At 47.1% G+C, this 15,719-nt stretch overlaps 1 protein-coding gene across 3 annotated transcripts in view; it reads right to left on the bottom strand.

Annotated features, from left to right (window-relative positions):
* The window catches only part of GRM7 (glutamate metabotropic receptor 7), a 252,643-nt gene that overhangs the window by 190,879 nt on the left and 46,045 nt on the right, over window positions 1-15,719 (bottom strand). The window contains exon 2 of one of the 3 annotated variants that reach the window (XM_026035377.1): window positions 181-336. The exons of the other annotated variants lie outside the window; for them this stretch is intronic. Coding sequence (XP_025891162.1) covers window positions 181-187 — 7 coding nt within the window. The 5' untranslated portion in view covers window positions 188-336. The remainder of the gene's footprint in view (window positions 1-180; window positions 337-15,719) is intronic. 3 annotated transcript variants of the gene reach the window in all.

The raw sequence follows: 15,719 nt of genomic DNA, 5'->3' as shown, positions 1-15,719 counted from the left end.
TTAGGAAAAGAGTATTATGTATTATCATGTATGCTTTCAAAGCCAACCATGATGTGAAAGAAAGAGGGTAAGAGGAGGAGAGGGAAAGAGAGGAAGAGCAGAAGAATAGACTTAAGAAGGTAATACTTTGACCGTGTCTAATTATGTGAATGCTGAAAATTAATTTTACCCCACACTTACACAGCATCCAGCAGACGAGTGGTCTGTGGCAACCACAGCTCGGTGGTGGATTAGGCAGAAAGTCTAGAGAAGCAGAGCACCTGCGGCAGGTCGGGACACTGGCGAACAGGCTGGATTCAGGAACCCAGGCGGATCTCTTATCTACTGTTCTTTTCCCTGCAAAGTGATGCAATGTTAATTTTTCTCCTGCAGCATTTCCTAAGTTTTTTATCTATAGCTCATAGAGTTCTCTGTGCTTAGTAAAGGATGACTAAATCTGCTCCCCGACAGGCAAACTAGATACAGATCTTCTCCAGCTGCACTGGACCTAAGAGAAAAACACTGCAGTGAGCTAGACCCCGTGAGGTGGCCGCTGCAAGCGGGAGCAGCCTCCACAGTGGCTCTGAGCTTTGCGGAGCTTTACGGCCTGCCTGAAGCAGCATCACCCCAACCCTTAGTTTATCAAGGAGGAGGAAGAATTAAGGTACCAGCCACGCAAATGCCTATGCACAGGCTCACTTCTACATGCAYGTGAGCTGGTTTGCACTGAAACTTGCTTGGACAGGAACCATTTTACTCATCTGTGCCTCCCCTGCAGCAGAGCTCATGCCAGGGCTACCCCAGGTCTGAAAAACAAACACTTGCTCCTGTACCCCATGCATGAGAAAAGGTGGAAGGCACTAGGGCCGTGTAGCAGCCAGGCAGGAGCTCTGCAGCCCGTTCGCTTTGGTTTGCCCTTGGCCRTTTGACTCAAGTGGGACGAGCTCGCTGGCAGCTCTGCTCCACAGAGCCAGGCTGTCCCCGTCCTCGCGTGTCATTCACCGCTCGCCGCAGTGCAATGAAACAACCGGCAATTCCACCAGCCTGAGGAACCCTGATCGCTTGTGTGCTGGAACCCATCCGCAATGCTCCTGACCCACAAAACCTCTCAACAGGGAGCAAAGTGGGTGCCAGAAGACAAGATTGATAATAAAAGATATCTAAGTTAAGACAAGTATATGATATTTCTGTTAGCACGTTATATCCAAGTATTCTTTTTATCATCTTGAAAGCTACTGAGCATATGTAAGGATTACCTCCCCACAGACTTTATCTCAGCCCTGTTACCAGTAAGGTTCTCATTATCACGTATCACTGCACTGCACAGCCCTTTTAATGCATTAATCTTAAATTTTATYAATTCATGCTCCTTTTCCAAAGGAGTAGCAAAGCATGGGCACAACAGGCCACGTGCCAGGATGACACTGGAGATTCCACGTGAACAGCACTAACTGAAACTCCACATTCCAGGGGATGACGGTCTCTATCGAGTTCAAAACCTTTCAAGTCTCTCCCTCTTATTTCTCCCGATGGGTGACGCCGAGGTTTGTGCTATCGCTCCCCARGCAACAGTGGCTCTTCCAAAGGAGCAACGTGCTGGCCATTCAGCATGTCCTGCCCAAGTGCAGCGGAGCAGCTCAGTACGTTTACGCAGCGCTGGAGAAGCTAAGATGCTAAAGACTTTTCTTAATTAAGAAAACTGATCCAGTCATTTGCAAAGCAAAAGCAACACACTGAACTACCTCCTAAGCAGCTACCCTGGAGCGGCAGAATGGAAGCACGGGGYGAGTCTGCAGCTCTTACTCCGATGTGCAATGATTGGCGTTTAGAGAAAGAAAACAGAAAACGATRAACAATAAGAAACCAGTCAGAAAGAGGATCACATGCTGTGTTTTTAAGACATGAAATGTAATTTCATTTGTGAAGGCAGCTACCCAGCTACTCTACTTCAGCTGGTGCCAGGCAAATATAATAAATAACAGACCTCAGCGTCTGTGACAGCAGAGCTTATTTGTCTGTTTTTACATGGGCTGCATTTCTGAAAGGTGAAATGTTGGAAATACTTGGGCAYAGAATGTAACTGAGACTTTGGCTACCTGCTCATCGATTCAGAATAAATCCAWGTGAATCTCCTTCGAGGGATAATTTTTGACACAGTTGAGAACAGATGCTTCACTGTATAGTGACAAAAACGATAAATATATTCTGTATGCATATTATATAACTATATTCTCATTAGCACGATCCGCCTCAAGACCCCACTCAGCCTGGAGGGCAACACAACGCGAGGAGCCACGGGCCAAGCAGCTCTCGCTGCCGCAGGGGAGCAGCGGCCCCGAGAGCAGCGTCGCTGGTGCACAGAGCAGCCTGAGCACACGCCGACCACCAGCTGCTCATGCGGACCATGGTCCCACCAGCACCCACCTGACGCCACCGYGCCAAGGGCCCTGCGCGAGGAGGCTACACTAGCTCGTCGGGTACAGGATGCCCGTGTTTCAATGTGCTTTTCTCAAAACTCATGCCGTCTTCCTTAGGAAAGGAGCAGCACAAACCATTGCCCTGAGAATCTTATTCTTCAGAGGTGGGAAGGGCTGGGAAATGGCTCACAAGAGGCGTCTCGGCTCTGCCACCGCACAACTCCCCGCAGAGGCGGGGTGAAACAAACAGGAGATGCAATCTGTGCTTAAGAAAGAAGCAGCTTTATCTTACCTTCAGGGAATACGTATTAAAATTTAATTCTCATAAATATCTTTTACAGCTTACAGAGTTAATTAGATTGAATCCATTTAGGTTTCAAACCATTAAATAAAGTTTTTCATTGATTTACAGATTATAGGTTGATATATCACAGCAAAGCTCCTTCCTGTTTTATTATCCCCATTGAATTCTTTTTAAAAATATTATTCAGCCTGAAATCAATAACTCCCCGTGCAAAGGAAAGAAGAGAGAGAAAAGGTTTCCCAGACCCCAGCTTTACATCTGCGGGATTAATCTCAGCCCCAAAGCAACAAACTGAGTCGCTCCCAAGCCAGGCACACAGCAGCAATGKGCTGCCCTAAGGTGAGCGCTGATGGCAGCCATGGCACCACACAGGCCAAGCAGATATGGGCGATTTTCCAAACCAGAACGTGTACGAGCTGAGCTCTTGGATGCATCCATCCTCAGTAGAATGAACATCCCTCAATATATTCAGGAAAATGTGTTATTAGAATTAACATGATGGTTGACCAAAAGGTTTTCTCAGTTTTCGCTCTCTCCTAATTTCATTTCCCATGATACCGTTTTCAATGGGGGGGGGTAGGGGGGGAGGGTTGTTATGAACGTTTTTCATTTGCAAAACAAAAAGCAGTTAAGATTTAAGATTTTTGGTAAGTAGTTTTTGTATCCTCTTTCAATGGCTTTTTTGCATGGTTTTCAAATAAGACTGGATTGGTTTAGGAAGGCACAGTATTTTCTACAAAAAGAGAAAATACATCCAAGTGGTAATTATGTTGTAAAAAATGTATTTTGAAATTAGTTTCCAACAAGAACATTTTTTCCAAAAGCCTTAACCAGTTCAACTGCTGATGATTCATCAGTCTACTCAAAAATACTCAAGAATGACTAATTTGAATTTTCAAAGTGCAAGCAAGCGGGTTACACACGATGAGACGCAGGCCACGTTCCTCTCTAAGGAGATGTCCCGCACGGCAGCGCGGCCGAGGGCAGCGAGCGCTTCCTGCCCGCCCAGGCCCCGTCCCGCAGCGCGCTCACCCGCGCTCCGTGGCCTCCTGCAGCACCGGCAATCATGGAGCACAGCGCTGAGGGAGCGACAGCACCTGCGGCGACGCTCCCGCGGCTCAGCCACAGCGAGACAGCTTCCAGCCGAGCGACGCGAGCGCTGCTAGGAGAGGCTCCGCTCAGGGACCACCCCTCCAAAACAAGTGGGAACTGCATCCCACGGGCCGTATGGGATGCTGAAGTCTGGGGGCACGAGGAGGAGGTGAAGACATTATAATGGTGTTACCGCACAAAATGCTGTCAGTGAAGAATCACACATTTTTCTCCATCACCCAGAAAAGCGTTAGCTAATAAAATCCTCAGATCCATTATTAGATTGAGTTCCAGTCGCTTTGCCTGCTCAGACAGGGCTCTTCCTCCCAGAGCWGGCAGGTGCTGACAGCGACTCCATGGCCATTCCTTGCCCAGCAGCTCGGAGGCGCCGGGCGCAGCGACCTGCGCGGAGCCTGCCGCACTGCAGCAGGGTGCCGAGCGCGGCTGCCGCGGGTCACGCGCTCAGCACCAAGACGCAATTTAAATAGTTTCCCGTCAGAAAAGCGACACATTATAAAGCTCAAGTGCTTCTGAACTAACCCATCCTACTAATGTCTTTTATAGCTGCAAAGAAAGAATGTCAAGTTATTTTCAATGTGGGAGAGTGGGCYCAGGTAAGGTGTCGTCTATGGCAGCCTCCAACGGAACAGGAAACACATTGTGCTCCACTGCTGTGAGCAGAGCGCCTTCATGTTTTCACAGCCTTTTGTGCGTCTCAGCTGCCTGTACAGCCACACATTCCCTTTCCTCTGCCTGCCTGGGCACTCGCCGGCCCAACACAAGAACATTATTGCACTGCAAATTCGTTGGATGGGCACGCAGTCCCCTACAAGGCCTCAGCTTAACCCTGTATTCCTCTCCTACCAAGTGCTCCTCTTCCCCCACGCACAGCTCAGCCCTCCCAGGCGAGCAGGGCGCTGGCAGCACATCACGTCTGGGCAGGAAAACCACCGTCCYCAGCTCCTGCTTGCTCAGCAGGGAGTAAAGATGATGCCCGCAGTTTCCTCCTTCCCCTTCCGTGCTCCCTTTTCCCTGGGCAGCTGCATGTCACACCGTTACCTAGGTGGCTTTGCGCCGTCCCATGTCCCTCACCCTCCCACACCGCCCAGTGCCACCAACCTCCCTCTCCCTCGCATGGCCTCCGCACACACGCTTGCATCAGGAGCTTCCTCTGCGGATTCCGTTTCAGTAAACGGATGCGCTTCAGAGGAAGTGTCTCCGAAAGACCTTTTTTCTCCTACATTTATCTGCTGGGATGGTTTTCTATCCTGCTTTGCCTCATCAGTGTCAGCACTTAAACCACTGCTGCCCGAGCAACTCCCTGCACAGCAGCTGCCTGCGCCTCAAGTAAACAAATTTCTGCACTTGCTCCTCACCAGCCGTGTCTCGGATCATGAGCGTAAAAGTCCCAACACTAGCAGTTGAAGGGCCATCAGATTCTCCAGTCACGCTGATATTAAATTTTCCATTTGGATGTTGGGCACTGCTGTGGATGCAAACCACAGCCAGGAGCTGTCCAGGAAGGAAAGAAACAAAGAAGGAAGGAAGGGGAGAAGGTGGCCTCTCCTCCTGCCCCCGGCTGCCGGGAGCTGCCTCCTCTGGAGCTACTGACCGTCAAGTGCTGGTTGTAGCTCGCACGTAACAACGTTATATTATACATGGGAAAAGATCTTATTTTCCCCAGCAAAGGAGAATCATTCCAGTGCAGCATTATGATCATACACAGAGACACCAAGTGGCAGAGGAAAGGCTGCTGCTAGCTCCCATGGCAAAGAGGGCTTTTCTTCACCTGAATCCACCTCAGTGAAAGTACAGGATCTGCAGTGGCACTTTCATCCAAGTGGTGCTTTGTCAGAAAATATATACATAAAGCCCCTGTAAAGAACAGTTCACTTAGAATTAAATCAATTTGCYTTCTACAGTACTCCTTGCCTGAGGCATTGATTTGTTTAAAAAACCAACACAGAACATGATACCCTTGCCATGAGTATCAAGAGACACACAGGCTCAGAAGGTCTATGTTTTCATGATGCTCTGAGGTAATTCCTTTTAAAATTCCTTTTGGAGCATCTATCCCTCTGTAATTATCTGRGGCATTTTCAAACATGTAGCAAACACATCTGAATAGAAGGCATGATTCTGCAGGGTTCCTCAAAACTTAAGCTTTCGAAATATAAATGGTGCTTCGAGATTTCATCAAATGAAGATAAATCAGTAGCAGGTTCTCACCTCCCATTAGGATACGTGGAAGAGAAACTTCAGGAAAACTGGAGTAATTTCTGTTGTGCTCCAGGTCTCCCATGCAGCCCATAGGAAGCCAGAGCCTCTCAAGAGTCGTCCTGCTCGCACAGGAGCATTGATCCTGCACACTGCGATGGGGACTTACGCGGCTGATTCTTCCAATGCTCCCAGAACGACCCCACTTCATATATTTGTACTGGCTTTTACAGAATATTTTATTCTACTTTAAGAAGCRGTTGCATGGCAGGTAGGGAGGAGAGGAGCTGGCTTGAATTGCAGCAGGTTTATTTCCACCTCTCAGGTTATAGTTTCTACCACTGAGAAATGATCGTAAGAGCCTAAGAACTGCAGGCTCCTTGCTGCACACACAGCTGCCAGAGCGGAGGACTCAAGAAGAAAGGCAGTGGAGAAATGTGTGTTTTTCACAGATCATCTCCATGCACTTGGCAAATACATCAAGGCCCAAGAGATGCTCCGAGTACTCTGAGTACCCTGCACTCACTGCAGAGACCACCAGTGCAGGCGCAAGGCCCTGCAAGCACCAGTGTGGGCTGAGCGACCTGCGTGCAGCTCTCTGTGGTCACACTGCATCACCGAGAAGTAATAAGCCATGATATAACAGCAGCTACCCAGCAGCATCCTTGGGGGAAGGAAGTTCATAACTTTGCCTCTAATAGAGTCCCCCAAACTTGCTACTGAATCATTTCGCTCTGTAGTTTTGAGAGCTACTCTTTCTCCTACTGCAGTAAATGTTTCAAAGCAGACACTAGGTGTTTATTTCAATTATTCTCWGGGAATTTTCAGGGCAAATTTTCAGGAAATGCCAGTGTTCCGCTCAGAAGGCCCTATTTATTCTACTTCTTCACAAGGTTGTTTAAGGAGCTCTCCTACGCACGCCAATGCATTCGCTCCCCAGCAGCCCGGGCTCTGCTGGGGCGCTACGGGCGGGAGCACGGGCTGCACAGAGCGCAGGCAGGGCCGGCCGCGTCGGCTGCCACAGGAAACTGCGCGTTACCCCATCCATCCACATCAGCTCCTTCTCCACGCTCATCAAAAACTGCTTGCGCTGGCTAGTTAGCTGCTTTTAAATAAATAAGGTGCATTAAGTAGTAGTTGCTGGAACTGAAATTTCATGATGAAATTAACGTCAAACAGTATTCAAAACCTGGAGGAAGATGTGTGTGAAATGTCTGGCTGGAGATCTGGAAGAAACATTTACCTTTGAACTCATAAATAATTCCAGTATCAGTCAACTCAATAGCAAGCTCAAATTAAATCCTAGGCTCAGTTCCTTAAATATAATTTTGGTGGTGCTTAGGCACCAACGACTAAAACAGCACAGCTGAAAATTCCCATCCAGCCCCAGGCACGTGTGTGGGCACCGGGGCTTGGGCACCACGCGCTTGGCAGGGAGCGAGGGGCCGCAGTGGGACCCCCGGGAAAGGTGAGCGACACCGCGGCCGGGCTGGACGGCTCTGCACGTTAAGCCTGTGCTCTGCACAGCCRCCAGCACAGGGCACCGGGGGAGGACGGATGCAAGATGGGAAAGCCACACGCTGCCCTTCCTGCTGCAGCAGTCGCTCCTACTTTCTGCCCACAAAGTATTTAGATTAAGCAGTGCACAAGCTAAGACTGTGCAACCCAACCTGCTGTGCCTCCACTGCGTGCCCTATATTTGAAGCTCAGAGGGAGACTGGGGAGACCGAGACCAGCTCTGCGGCTGGCCTGGGGACACCACGCTCTTCCTCACCCAGTCCTGCCCAGCTCTGGCACTCAGACTTAAGTGTCTTTTACCCTAGCGTGCCTTCATGGATGGTGGCCAATGCAGACTGCCCGCTGCCATGGGGCCTGCGGGGTGGCTGGGGGCAGCCTGCTCCACCTGGGGCAGGTCTGAGCCAGATGGTTTCTTCTCYGAAGAAAGTCAGGATTCGCAAACATTGGTGATAATCAACGCTTGCCCTCTCCTTCACCTGCAAACGCTAGCACCTGCTAAACATGGGCAATGCAGACTAAACCCTGCCTCCCAAAAGCCCAGGATTAATATTGCTTCCCTTGATGAAACAGCCTAAATGAGGCAAAGCAAGGTCAAGTTTAGAGGAACTAGGAGTTTTCTATACTGGATTATGAACCAACCTGCACAAGCTAAACGCGCCATTCATGAGTGACCCTCCCCAGCCAAGTGCACAAGCAGAAGCTTTTGCTCTATAACTATTCYGCAATGAAGAGTTTATGAAGTTTCTATGAGAGAAGCAATTCAGTTCATCATTTTAATGGAGGAAGCAGGAAAAAAACCCAATGACTGGTGGCCATAAAATTGTGAAGATCAAATGTCAAAGAGTAATTAAAAAGAAAGGAGGACTTGGACAGGATTGAATGTATAATTAGCAAGGGAGCTGCTGTAGAAGTGACACTTTGCTTAATAACCTCATTGTAAAAACTGACAAAAGTTGCATTCAGGGGAATTATTTTTGAATTATTTAGAATTGGTAGTTTGAAAATGAAATAGAAAATGGGTGATTGTACTGTTAAACGCTGCTAATGTGCAAGTCTCCTGAAAGAAAAAGCTCCTCAATTAAACTACGTGCAACACAGTGCCACCACTTATCAGCTGAATGCATTTTGTACTGCTATTCTCTGGGGAACGAAGCTGTTCACGGCTTGGGGAACTTCACAGCCAAAGCCAGCAAGTGCTGCTGCACAGACTCCCAGAGCTTCACTGGATTTCACATAATGCTCAGACTCCACTGCATTTTTAATCTGGATTATGATATCCCAGCCACACTATCTGAAAAGAATAAACATCCCAGAGTTTATGCATAGTTGAAGGATTTGGTGTTATTTTTATAATGTTCCTTACGACAGTACTCAGCACAGGAGTCAAGTGCAGCAGCAGGCCTCATGGTGCAGTATCCAACACAGCACAGGGCGGAAAGGCTTTTCCCTGGGAAGTTTACAGCACAACACAGCTGCCGTAAAAGGCTCCCTTTATCAARTCTGCATGGACACACAGGTAATGAATACTGCATCTCCTTCTCTCTTTAAGGACGAAGAGAAAAGCATGCAATGCACATTACCACTTCCACATCTCCAGAGAAAACAAATTGTTTTAAACACTCAGAACAGCTGTTAGGAGACACAGAGGAAGAGATAAGGGAGGGGAGCAGCCTCTGTCTCACCTAACGCTGGATCTGTGCAGCACAGACCCCTAGACTGAGCAGCCCAGGCCACTCTCCACGGAGGGCCTGGCCGCTCCGGGACACACACTGCGTCTGGATGTTCAGAACGTGGAGCTGAGGAGGAAGCGCTCAGGTCCTACGGTGCCTAGAAATGAAGCGACTCCCCAAGAAGCAGGACTGACATGYACAGATCTACACTGGGTGACATGGATGATCTGAGAACAAGAGAGAGAAAGGCAACTGAAAACATGTCCTCTCATGAGCCTCAGTCCTAGAGCAGAGTGATACAGCGGGCTAGGACCTTGTCTCTCTCATCACCCGGCAACTCAGGTTTCCCTTGGAAAGATTAAAAGACAGGTAGACTTTGGTAGGTGCTGAGGGCAGTGGCATTACTTTGGTGGAATTAGGAGGGAATTGCGTACCGTGACCTACACTTCATTTTAAATCTATGTTTAATTCAGTTCATTCAACCCAAGCTCCAGTTTTGTTGATGTTAAGCACTGAAGTAGGATGTTTCTCACTGGGTATTTCAGATCTGGGGCAACACTATTTTGCTCAGTATTGTAGGGCAAAAGGTAACAAGTGACTCCATKAATAACCAGAAAGAGACGCAGAAAGTCAGTGCCTATAGCATAGGGTCTAGTCACTGCTGCTCACGTGCAAGGGGATCCCTCTCTTGCCCTCCAGCCAACTGCACACACAGAAACCTGCAGTGGCCTCACCTCACTGTCATAGGCTGTTCTCCCCCTCCTGCTCTAAATTATAGACGTTAGACAGTTCTGAGATAGCAATGTTAATTATTAATAGGATTTATCTCAATTGATTTTCACTTATGGAATATTATTTTCTATTACCTTCCAATACACCTGCAGGAATTCCATTAAATTCAAAATGATGACCATCAATTTCCATTACGAAAAGCGTAAACTAAATACATTATATCTCTGTTGAAGTCAATGATTTCCATTAATTTCCATTCATTTGAAGGGCCTCCATTTCAAATAGACCTGAAGGATTTTATGGCTTATCAGTACTTCGGGCCCTCTAATTTGACAGCGACACAATCTGGTTGCCATCCCCTGCTCCTGCGCATTTACAGGTTGAGAACTTCTATTGAACTTCATGATTGACTGAAGTTGGCAGCCAGCTCATTCACACACTTGTCCAAAGACAACTCTGACTTCTCTTCCTGCACCGAATCTATCTTAGGAAACCTGACACATTAAAATCGACAGATTGAGTTTCTTGCTCCTGATTAAAAAGAAAGAAAAAAACTGCCCTCTTCYTCCCAAGCTGTTTTGTGTATTGACCAGTTCTCAGCTTGTGCCCAACACACTGCTATCAGCTAACATCCCACTGTTCTCCAGACARTACAAGCTGGGACAGTGGTTTTCCCTGGAATTTCCATAATATAATGGATATTTGCAATCCTGCTAAGAGCAATTGTTTATTTCCGACACAGTGAATTAAAGTTTGCTGACCAAACACCAGACAAATGATCAAAAGATAAAAACAGAGTCTGCCTCAAAGAGGCCACATTTTCCATGCTTCTAATTTTACAAAAGAGATTCTCTAAAAAAGCTCCCTCACTTGTATGCTCAGAATAATGTGTACATATTTAATACCAGTATAACCTAAGTATCATTTTAACTTTTAAGAATTTCTCATAACTACCAAGCGGTAAAGCCCTACGGCCTCTCCCTTGCGAGGGCTCCCTGCAATGCCAGTACTTCTGGCGAGGCTGAACCCTGCTCCCTTGACACCCCGGGACACCACAGGCTCTACTTCCSACTCCTGCCTGGGGCCAGCTCACCAGGTGAAACCAAAATATTTTTGGATTAAGATAAGGGAGGTAGCCAGGTCTGGTAATTTGAAAGTATGTCTTTAATAACTTGAATGGGTAGGCTCTTAAATGCAGTAGTTATGGATTGTCTCGCACAGAGTAGAGTAAGAATACGCTGAAATGTGACCCAAGGTGCTTTGAATCTTGGGTTCCACATTCTTAGCTCATGCAGAAAGGTGTGATTTTACACTTGGGATATTTTAGTTTTATTCTCTGCTCTGATCACCTGKGAGCTGGGAGTGTGAAGACAAACAGTGTACAGTTGACTACATTTTTTTTCTAAAAACACTCAAGATGAGCTAAACGATCAACTATGTCTCCCAGCTCCACCGACCGGAGGGCTCTGCCAGAGCTGCCTTSAGCAGCACGACCTGCGCGGGTGCCTCTCGCACAGCGCTGATGCGGTGTGACTCATGCACCCGCACGCATCAGGTTGTGTCAGCTCACATCACCAAGCGGGATACGCTGATGTGACCTATTTACTCCTCTCTGTTCAGGTGGCCAGACAAGTTAYGAGCAATAAAAGCAGATGATTAATCACTATTTGGGATGAGAAGTAGGCGGCCTCTTCATACAACCTGATGCTAGCAAAGCAGGACAATAAAAGCACTCATTTTTGGAGGTGTTAATTGTGCTTGGTTTTGCAGAAGCCTAAAGAGACTGAAGAGATTTATAGCCACGGAGGAAGGGACAAGTGCACCCTGCATCTATAGCCCTGTAGCAAGCAGGTAAGTGCTCCACATGCTGCCTGGCCAGGGACATGGTTGTACAGCCACATCGGTATCTCTCTCTGGGGACTGAAATACTTTCTGAATACCTGAAGTGGTCAAGAGATTACCAGGRCAGCTCTGCAGCATGAAAGCACAAACAAGAACAGGAGAAAAAACAGTGCACCATCCCCAGTCCTCGAGCGGGATGCATGGACTGTCCTCACCCCATCTGCCTCCCCTGTGCCCGCTGCAGCGCCTCCATCCCAGCCTCCTCCTCCTCCTCCTCCTGCCGCTGCCCTGGCTGCTTTCTGCTCCTCCTTCCTGCTCAATCACAGCACCAACACACATGGGGAACCTGTTTGCATGGAAAATGGGGCCTCCCCATGCAGTTTCCATAGGCTTTTCACATCTCAGGCATACTACCAGTATGCTGAATGCAACTCACTCCTCCTCCTACATGGAGAACTTTTCTTCCTTCATCCTTTTTCTTCAGGATTTTAAGATATTTGAAGCACAGACATTAAAATAGTAATTTATTTCTATGCTTCATGCAGTAAAATAAGCATTGGATTTAAGCAAAAAGCTTCTCACCATCATCTTGAAGGCAGAAAAGACAGAAGGAGAGACTTTCTCTAATGCATATGCCATATAAAATGCACTCAGGTGGTGGAGCAGAAACATCCAGATGGCTAATGTTTTTGGTAACGGTCTTTCTTTTTTTTTTTTTTCCCCCACTGCCTCAGACAATCCTTTCTAGAATACTGTTTTAAAGGATTCTTTCAATGTAAAATTAACAGAATATACGTACCAGCATTATAAACATGAAGTCAATAGAAGCAAGCCCAAATAATGTCAAAATTCCCTAGAAACAAAGTATAAGTTATCTCCAGTTTGGCTATCGAAGGTAACTCATCAATAAACACTCAACATGATTACTGCTGATGAAATTACAGTGATACCTATAGCTCAGTGAGCCCTCACTATATTAGAAACTCTGAAAAGATCAATAAAATCACATCACAGACACCAGAAGATTTACCATCTAAAAAGATTCACAGATTCACAGAATATTTAAGATTGGAAGGGACTTCTACAGATCATCTAGTCCAACCTTCCTGCTCAAGCAGGCACACCTASAGCATGTGGCACAGGGTGGCATCCAGGCGGGTTTTGAAGACCTCCAGAGTAGGAGACTCCACAACCTCCCTGGGCAGCCTGTTCCACTGCTCTGTCAGATCCCCAAACTAGTGAAGTAGAAAGACTATTAGTATTATTATGACTACATCAGAGAAAAAAATAAGAACCATCTTGCTTGCATGAGGTATTCAGTGCCATTCTTGGAAGAGTAAGACCCTCCAGGGCCATGCCTCACATCTACTGCATCAGCCAGGGCATGTCCTGACCAGCGTCAAGTTGTGGGAGCTGGAACGCCCGGTCCAATGGTCCTTTGGTGATGATGGGGACAGGGCTGCTCGGGGATAACAAGGAATCTGGGGCTGTGGCTGCCTGTGGTGCCTCACTACGCTGCAGCTCACAGGCTTGAGGACTACAGCTAATTGTGCTGCCGCTTTGCAGAGTGATTAATTAGCCCTTCTCCTCAGAGAGGCTCAACACTGAGCAGCCACCACAAGAGCTTATCTCCTACATGCCTCCACAGCGCGATAATAGGCCCGGCACTGCGACGTCTTTTGTGGCGCCTGCCAGGCGCTCGCGTTTGCTTTCCCTTGGTAAGGCGAGTCCCTCATCACCTTTCTGTCCTGCCTGTGTGGGAAGRCGAGTTTCATTACACCCTGGAGCAGATGGTGGGACTTGCATGTCRTCCCATCCCTTTGCTCCTGGGAATGTGCCCAGCAGACTAGGGGAAGCAGGAGCTACAAGGACCAACTTGGGCCTGACCTCCTCTCCCGCCTCTTGCCCATCCCTGCCCACTCGTCTCCTACACACAGCGGCTTCGTGCAGATGTATGGGAATCTGCAACACAAATACTCTCTCCTTGTCACCTGTAGTAATTGCTAAAGGTGCTGGGCATCTGCTGCCCTCCCTGGATAGAAAGCGCCTTGGTCAGAGAAGAAATGGAATCCAAGGAGATGTGGCTGATAAAGCTTGGCAGTATTACTCTAAAAACTCAGGTCAATTCTCCAGAAGAGAGTGGGTGCTGCTGGAAGACTCACTTACAGATTTATAATGCCCATTCCATTTTACAGAAATTGATAATCTTTTCCAATATATCATTAAATACAGTAAGATTTAAATYCCATTGAAAAAGATCATTTTCTGCTATAAAAGTTTAAGTCAAATCAGCCTTTAATGATCCCCTAATCTGGAGAAACTGCATCTGCTGTTTTGGATGGACTATAACAACTTGGGAATGACGTATCTGATCCCCTCAGAAACCTCAGTGAATTAAGCAGGCATCTGCAGGCAGAATCCAGTTGACTCTGGAGAAAACCAGGAAGAGAGAAGTTTAAATGCGCTGCATACCACTCTCTTTATCTGGTTAGCAGATTAATTTCTCCCAGCATCAATAAAATCACTTATAAGAAGTTGATAAAAGCCTTTTCAAAATAATAACAGCAAAGCAGGGGGGGGGCTGCAGTGGCGAGGTAGATCTGGCATCCAAGCGGCTCTCAGGCATCTCTCTTTTTGGAAGAGCTGAACATACAGTCTTACAGAAACATACGTGGCCCATTTTACTCCTAAAATCAACATTGCCCAGTCTATTTTTTACACTAGTTTGTCTTTCCTTATTTTGGCAAGTTTTTATCTGGAAAGCTCAATTCCTTGCCAAATATAGTAAAGAAACCCTCTTGTTTGGCTGCTTAATACAAACTAAACCCTGGGATAAACTGCCTCTTTTAAAGAAAGTTATACTGAACAAAACATTTTCAGGTGAGTGACCAAGTATGACAACTTTTCACACCCCACCCTGTACTGCTGGAAACATAAATATGTGGTGCTTGTATCATCTCAATTGACTCACAGACATTATTCTGTAGAAATAATAGGTTCCTTTGATGGGGTGTTAGCTTGCAAAGCAATTTGCTGCCGCAGGGCAGCAGTGCAATGGACACCCACCTCCTACCACCAGCTTTGCTCTACCTCACCCCTCCAAAGTGCTGGTCCTGCCACCACTTGGCAGGAATATCCATCGCCCCARCGGCCACTATGAGCACACTGGCAGTTCTGCCCATTGCCTCTAAGATGACTCCTCCTCTTGGCAACTTGAAGCCCAGCTTGCCAGCTACTCCTGGCAGAAGTATTGCTGCCAGAATCCAGATGTCTCCTATATACTGAGAACGACCTACTAATGGTTTTATGGGGTTAATTAACTGTTTCTTTTTAGAGATAATAGAATTTGCAATGAGGAACATTGGCATTATCTTTACTGCTACCTCTGCAAACGGCCAAGTACAAGATAATTGATACTGCTCTGGATTGCCCCTTATGCAGAAAATTAAGGGAGGGAATTTACACACAGTGATTACCATTGGTATTTTATTACTTTCAAGACCTTATAATAGATCGTAATTCACACAACAGACGTGCAAAAACCCTGTGTCTGTTTTCAGTAAAAACAACATAATCAGCTAGGAACTCCCTCTCTATTTTTCCATTCCTTTTCTACAGGAAGCCTGCATCTTTCCCAAAGCATGTGAAAAAACTGAAATATAATCTCTATAACCTCCCAGATGTCAAAGGTAGGTTCACTGGGATCTGACCTGAAGCTYGCTAATTAGGGAGCTCAGGAGGGTTTTGCACTGTGGGGAGGACCCAGCACCGCTCTGGGCTGCACTGCTCCTGCCCTCCACTCACAGCCCCTCAAGGCCCCTTCCTTACTTTCCTTTTAGCAACTTAGTGGAATGGGGATCACTAACTGTATTTTACTGGTGGAAATTTAGCATTAGGATTACACTACCTGGCCATTTGCTTAAAGGCTCTATTCTAAGGGTCCCAGGC

Source organism: Nothoprocta perdicaria, unplaced genomic scaffold, assembly GCF_003342845.1.
Source record: "Nothoprocta perdicaria isolate Ctin4 unplaced genomic scaffold, notPer1 scaffold_16, whole genome shotgun sequence".
NCBI lineage: Eukaryota > Metazoa > Chordata > Aves > Tinamiformes > Tinamidae > Nothoprocta > Nothoprocta perdicaria.
The sequence above is the reverse complement of the archived record's forward strand: the minus strand, read 5'-3'. Positions and strand labels throughout refer to the sequence as shown.